Source organism: Solanum tuberosum, unplaced genomic scaffold (genome assembly GCF_000226075.1).
Source record: "Solanum tuberosum cultivar DM 1-3 516 R44 unplaced genomic scaffold, SolTub_3.0 scf00426, whole genome shotgun sequence".
In the NCBI taxonomy this organism is placed as follows: Eukaryota; Viridiplantae; Streptophyta; class Magnoliopsida; order Solanales; family Solanaceae; genus Solanum; species Solanum tuberosum.
This window is the reverse complement of record NW_006239352.1, coordinates 357,215-364,433: the sequence shown is the minus strand read 5'-3', so window position 1 is coordinate 364,433 and position 7,219 is coordinate 357,215. Positions and strand designations below refer to the sequence as shown.

Below are 7,219 nucleotides of genomic sequence, written 5' to 3'. Positions count from 1 at the left end.
CCCCCTGTTTTGACAAGTTGTTTACCTGACACACTACAACAAAATAGCTTTTAGTGACAATAGAGAGTGCTAAAGTTTTTACCGGCATTAATTAAGTGTCATTAGATTTAATGCCGCTAAAGGCTTTAGGGACATATACAAAAAGTGATAATTGCCGCTAAAAATACATCTTTAGCAGCAATTAAGCTATTGCCGTTAATTAATTGCCACTAAAGATCATTTTTGATGCAGTGGCATAATAAAGAATTCAGAGTATTGTAACATGTTAAAACTCTGTAAGAGTTGGATAGAAGATCTTAAATCTTTTTATACCTTTTACACCACATTATCACTCGATAAATCAGGAACTAAAGGATGAGTTAATTAACAGAACACCACAGGTAATTGATGAAACCTATTTCTGTATTTAAGAGCCTCATTTTAGGTCCACAAGTTTGATTGATTTCCTTCAAGTCCACATACTAATTGCAGTCACGATTGTCCATGCTACTCCTAACCCACATATTATATCCAAATATGACAATTCATCATAAGCAAATTAATCAATCAAAGCAGTTGTAAGCTCCCATCACTGTTTCAGTAAAGTAGCCCATGGGCATGGGATACAAACAATCAAGAGTTGACCAAGCAGAAACCCTGTTATGAACCAAAATCCAACACTCATCACTATGAAGTAGAATGTTTTCCCGCATAGGATGTATGATTAGTTCTTCCAAAGTACCATCCCTTTATTTCAAATTTGATGATCACCACATCAAAGTTCCTCAAGACATCTTACTGCTTTCTGATATTGTATTAAAACTCTTTTGCATAGTTACCAAAAGAAAAATTGTCATTTTTTACCAGTTCAAAGAAAATTGCATTCATCTTGGCCAAGATTTTCAATACGTTCTTTTCTCTCTCTTTTACAGGCAAAAGGGTGAACCATCTTGACAATGGTTGGTAATGAAGTTAATGCATTGTACATATGTTAATGTAGGATTGTTATTCGGCCTCAAATTTTCTCAAGATCCCACATTTCATCCAAAAACATAAGTGCACAGCCTATCACAACTTTCTTCTCTAAATTCAGAGTCAATGCAAGTAATGTCACAGCAGATTACTGTCTCATGCTACCTACTGGATTATTGCTGGTGAACTATAGAAGAATTTTCAATAGCACATTATATCACAACAGTTGATTTAACATGTTAAGAGGGAAGTAATTGTAAGCTTCTCGACAAGGGCGGATCCACATAGAGTCCGCTTGAGCACCCATTAACCTCGTCTCGGAATATATATATATATAGAAATTAAGAGACATTTGTATAAAATTAACATAGAGCACCCAGTGAACAAATGATCTGGAGGACCGAGAAAGGAAGAAGATCATTTGTTTTATCTTTGGTCTCACTTGTCGAAAAAATCTATTTTTGGGAACTTGACGGAGAAAACAAAAAGGATCTATTTTAGGGGAAATGATTACAAAAAGATGTGGAATTGCCGGGAGCTGTACAAATAAAAAAAAAAATCAACTGATGAATTGTAGAATCTTGAAAATTGAGTTGCACATGGAGGACTGAAGAGAGTGAGAGAATGAAAGACGTACCAGCCCTTTAAAAAGGAACAACAACCACTGCTATCATGATCAGCAGGCTGGTCATGGTGGATGTGATCAGGAGGCGGATATTGATCATTAAAGTATCCCTGATAACTGGGAGGTCCTGGTGGTGGTGGTGGTGGTGCTTCACCGTAGTACCCAACTGGTTCTGGCTGTCCTGGAGGTGGGTATCCTTGTGGCCCTGGCGGTGGTGGAGCATAACCTAACAATCAAGTTTAACAAAACAAAATTTAGTAAAATTGAAACTAATTGGGTATGTATAAGTATAATCAGTGTGTTAATTAATTGAACTTGCCTGGTGGAGGATAGGGATCTTCATGAACATGCTCGTAACTCATTCTGTTTTTGCTTGGGACTGCTACCAGTAATGAATTGATGATGACTTTTAAAGGAAGAAGGAATTGGTGTGAGACTTTAAACTTGGCAGATAAGGAGGATTTTTCGTATAGGTCACGTTTAACACCAATCCAAACATTAATTAATTATTGTAAGTAGTGTCATATCTCTTATGACACCTAATTCAACCACTAACAATGTAGCACAAGTAATGATTCACGTGTTGTACTAGGGACAACTTTGCTCTTGCTACTTATTTGTCATTTTCTTTTCATACCCAAAACTATGCTACACCTACCATTTTACCAAACTAAGCCACTTGTTCTAAGTTGCATGATTTCAATGTTTGTGTCTCGTATTAACATAAAGTTTCAATATCTATATCTTCTATATTTTATATTATATCATAATAAAAGATAACACTTTTTCATATAGAAAGATGATGACTTTTCTAATGAGTTATGACATTTCTGAAGGATTGTAATTTTTCTGAGGATTGTAATTTTTCTGAGGATTGTAAATTCACTTGTTCATATTAGCTTTTATTAACTATAAGCTGAGGAGTTCTATCACATTTTCAAACTACAAAATTTCTAAATATTCTATTCTTTAATTTCTCTTTTAAAAACACCCCAAATTAGTATATCATCTTCTTTTTTTAATTGAAAGGAGGTCTAGTTGACCATTTATTATCAAAGCCCAAAATTGGCCCAAAAGTACTACAATACTAACTCAAACAAAAACAACAAAATAAACAAAAAAAGGAAAGAAGAACAAAACTAAAAGAAAGTGGGAAAGTCCAGCCACCATTCTTCAGAACTTCATCTAGCAGAACAACCATGGAGGACAACGGAAGACGAGGAGTCGATTCCCTTCAGGCTACTAGAGCTGACAACGTAGGTGCCAGTGAGTCTTGATTGTTTTACAAGGGCATTCAAACCTCTCACAAATGCCATAAATCAATCAAATAAAAACTTCTTCAACTCCTAGCACTACCAGTCCTATCTTGCACAACCATGGTGAGACCAACTCCTCTCTATCCAGAACCCCTTAGGTGATTAGGTAGTAATCTTCACTATGTTTTCTCTTTCTTGACAGGTTGAGCTCAGCTTGGAGCTAATACCACTGTCTAAGCCAGAAGAATCCATAGATCCATTTATTAACTAATCGAGTAAGTGAATCACGCTTCATTTCGACTTGCGTGTGAAAATTTCCCTATTGCCCCAATGATTGATTTTCGATTTGGGTACCCATTGGAAATTTTTGCAATTTCAAGAATGGATTTGTAGTTATTGCAATTGCTAATTGTTGTTTGTTCCTTGTTGTGCTCCCCTCCCCCTAATGTTGAAATTACCATCCTGGTATTTTTTTATTCTAAGGTTTGGGGTCTGATTCTTGTCCAACTGTAATATACTTCTAGCTTCTCTTGATATTTCTTGAATTGATGAATATGTTAGGAGATCTGTACCTGCAAAATAGAAAACGTGGTTAGCAAAAAAAGTCTGCCAGATTGTTGCCTTCCCTGTAGGTGTGTTCTACAGTTGTGTTTGACTCTACCAGTAAACTCTTTATCTTTGTGATATCTACTGTAATGCACCATGGAGTTTCCCACCCTCCATCTAATATGTTCTTTATGGCTAAAGAGTTTGTCTCCATTGTCAGTGGAAGATAATGGTGATTAATACAATACTTTAACCTCATTCTGAAAGCTAAAACTTCTGCCACAAGGTTGGAGTTCACCCCAAACCTTCTCCCTTTAGTATATGTCAAGTTTCCTGCTTCATTTCTAACACAAAAAGCACCTGAGCTAGGATCAGGGTTCCCTTTTGCAGCCCCATCAGTGTTACACTTATATCCCCTGCTAGGAGTCTTCCCAGTAAACTATCTTAATACTCAATCCTTGGTGTATATGCTTCTAGGAATTGCACTAGGTCAATCCATGATGAGGGGAGATTATGTAACCAAGGATATAAGTTTTGAGCCATGTACACCAGACTTATGCAGATTTCCATCCTCATGCTAATTGTTGATAATTTCCCTCCATGTTTTATTGTATTTCTTCTCTTCCATATGTGTCATAAAATAAACATGGGAACAACCTTATAGATAGGTTTGACCTTTGGTACACCATTTGCCAGCCACCATTTATAAATACTATCTTTCATGTGGATAAATGGACCATCTACTAATGTTCCTGCTGCAAAGAAAAGCCATAATGCTTTAGAATCAGGGCAAATCATGAAAAAATGCTCTATTGTTTCTTGAACTCCTTCTCCATAACAACAACAAATCATTTCATCACATATCCTATTTCTTATCAGAACCTCCCCAATAGGTAACCTCTTCTTCCAAAGCCTCCCCAAGAAAAAGGATACCTTAAAAGGAACCCCTCTACTCCAAATATGTTGAAAACAGTGTTGAACATCTCCTTTTTGTCTGATGCTATCCCAGGCAGATCCTATAGTAAATTTTCCTGATTTATTCTACATCCACCAGGGCTTATCCCATACCTCAGAATTTTCTTCACAATTTACTTAAGTAAGGACATGTTTACTCACTTTTTCAGGAAGAATATGTTGTATCCTTTCTACATTCCATCTCCCATTTGAGAAAAGTTGTCTGATGTCCTCCCATTGATTGTCATACTCATTAGTGATAGGCAAAAAATAGTGCAGAGCCCCTAATTGAGTCCAATTGTCAAACCATACACTGGAGTGCCCCATCTTTGGTTCCCACCAGATTTCTTGATCAAACATATCTCTAGCCTCCAACATGTTCATCCAGGTCTGAGTTCCCCCTTTCCATTCCACCAATTGAGGTCTCACTCTTTTGCAATATTTGTTCCACATGAAGTTTGTCCATAATGTCTTATGTGTTCTAAATATTCACCACAGCTTAGCAAAAAGTATTTTGGAGACATCAAATAAAGATCTAAATCCCAAGCCCCCTTCCTCCTTAGGTTTACAAAGGTCACTCCAGGCAACCTAGTGTTTATTTCTCCCCATTTTTTTGAAATTCCACAAAGAACTTGCAAAAATTCTATGCATGTCCAGAATCACACATTTTTTAGGATTAGTCGCAAATAATAGATAAATGGGGATGCTACTCAATACATTATTGATTAAAACAGCCTTGCCTCCATAGGAAATAAGTTTCCCTTTCCAAGTTTGTAGCCTACTGTTGATTTTCTTCAATAATTTTTCAAAATGCACCTTTCTCTTCTTTGCATGTCCAATGGGACAACCTAAGTACATTATTGGAAATTTTTCCCTTTTGAAGCTAGTTTCCACCTCCACAGTATTAATCTGAGCCAGAGTAGTTTTATGATAGACATCGAATGCACTTTTTTCTTTGTTAATCTTCTGCCCTAATTGAACTTCATATTCTTTAAGCACATTCTTAACTAATTTCACAGATTTAGTGTCAGCACATACAAATATGATTGTATCATCAGCATATGACAGATGATTAATGTTGTCACTCCACTTTGACATCCCAAAACCTTTAAAGTCTGAATTGTCAAATAGGGAGTTTAAAGCTCTAGACAGTACCCCAACAATTAAGACAAACAATGCTAGAGAGAGTGGATCTCTTTGCTTTACTCCTCTAGTTGAATGGAAAAAGCCATGTGATTGTCCATTTATAAGAATTGAGTACCAATTATTAGCAACTAGTCTTCATACCATGTCCCTAACTCTAGCATCAAAGCCCATTTTTCCAGTACCTTTACCAAGAAACTCCAGTTGACTCTGTCATATACCTTTGCCATATCTAGCTTTATTACCATATTCGATGGTTTCCCTCTCTTTCTAATGTCTATTATGATCTCATGTGCCAGTAACACATTTTCAATAATGTTCCTTCCCTTCACAAAACCTGATTGGTTCTTTGAAATTAGGGTAGGTAACATTCTTTCAATTCTATCATATAAAACTCTGGAGATAACTTTATTCAGGAAATTGCTTAGGCTAATTGGTCTCATATCTGAGAAGGATTGGACCACTTCTTCTTTTGGCAATAAAACCAAGTTGGTATGTGTTATAGATTTGGGGAGGGTGTATCCCTCAAAGAAAGCTTTCACCACTTTATAAACAGCTTCACCAACTATGCTCCAGCAACTTTGATAGAAGTGGCCAGTGAATCCATCAGGACCACTTGCACTTTCCCCATTCACAGTAAAAACAACCTTCCTTACTTCCTCCATACTTAGACTAGCATTAATATCATTATTCATCTGATCAGTGATCAAACTGGGTATATGTTGTAATAAGGACAACCTCAGTGCCGCTCCTAAAAAAAAGATACTGCTTCTGTAGCCACCTGTTCTTCTCCTTCCACCCAAAGACCATCAGCATTTTGAATCCTAATTATTTCCAATCTTTACCTTCTTCCCTTTACTGAATTGTGGAAAAAAATAGTGTTCTTTTCTCCTTCTACAAACCATTGAATGCCTGCTTTTTTCCTCCAAAACTCTTCCTCATAGTGGATATATTTTTTCAATTCAGCATGAGCCTTCTGCAAGACCCTTCTATTTTCAACAAAGAGGTTTCTTCAAATAAGTTTTCCTCCGGTCTGGCAATATCTTCTCTAATAAGCATCTGTTTGAAAAATTCCCCATACTTTTCTCTAGAGAAAATGATCAAAATGGTCCTTAATGTATAGGTTTTGATTCCACTTGGTCCTTAATATATGAACTTGATGGAAATGGTCCTTTATGTATCATAAAATGTGATCAGTTTGGTCCTTGACCCTAAAATTAACATATTTCTTTTTTTTTTGCCGTCAAAATACACAGAATATGTAAAGGATGCCCTCGTTCAAGACTTTTTTCCTTCCCCTGTTTCCAATGGCATTCAAGTTTTTCTTACATATTCCGTGTATTTTGATGGCAAAAATAAAAGAAATATGTTAATTTTAGGGTTAAGGACCAAACTGATCACATTTTATGATACATTAAGGACTATTTCCATCAAGCTCATATATTAGGGATCAAATGGAAGCAAAGCCTATACATTAAGGACCATTTTGATCATTTTCTCCTTTTCTCTACTCCAATTAGATAGTGCAGTCTTAGGCTTCTTCATTTTCTGTTTTAGGCTGATGAAAATATCTGTGCAGTCAGTAGCTAACCAATGAGGTTTAACTACTTCCTAGAAATCTGTAGCCTAGAATTTGAGAAAATTGAAAGGTCTTCTAATGTAAGAGGATTGACCCTGCCCAGAATTTGAGAAACTTGAAAGATCTTCTAATGTAAGAGGATTGAACCCCCCCCCCCCCACGTGG

At 36.3% G+C, this 7,219-nt stretch overlaps 1 protein-coding gene and 1 long non-coding RNA gene across 4 annotated transcripts in view; one reads left to right on the top strand and one right to left on the bottom strand.

Moving 5' to 3' along the window:
- Positions 1-2,074, bottom strand: part of LOC102602798 (cysteine-rich and transmembrane domain-containing protein A-like) — a 5,427-nt gene extending 3,353 nt beyond the window's left edge. Inside the window, exons 1-2 of the mRNA XM_006363202.2 lie at positions 1,896-2,074; positions 1,589-1,802 (exon numbers count right to left, since the gene is read on the bottom strand). Of these exons, the coding sequence (XP_006363264.1) occupies positions 1,589-1,802; positions 1,896-1,938 (257 nt within the window). The 5' untranslated portion in view covers positions 1,939-2,074. The remainder of the gene's footprint in view (positions 1-1,588; positions 1,803-1,895) is intronic.
- A 553-nt stretch (positions 2,075-2,627) lies between these two features.
- The window catches only part of LOC102602458 (uncharacterized), a 24,778-nt gene continuing 20,186 nt past the window's right edge, over positions 2,628-7,219 (top strand). For 2 of the 3 annotated variants that reach the window (XR_368574.2, XR_001471751.1), the window contains exons 1-2: positions 2,628-2,955; positions 3,035-3,107. This is a non-coding gene — a long non-coding RNA (uncharacterized lncRNA). The remainder of the gene's footprint in view (positions 2,956-3,034; positions 3,108-7,219) is intronic. The other variant, XR_001471750.1, reaches the window with a different exon arrangement.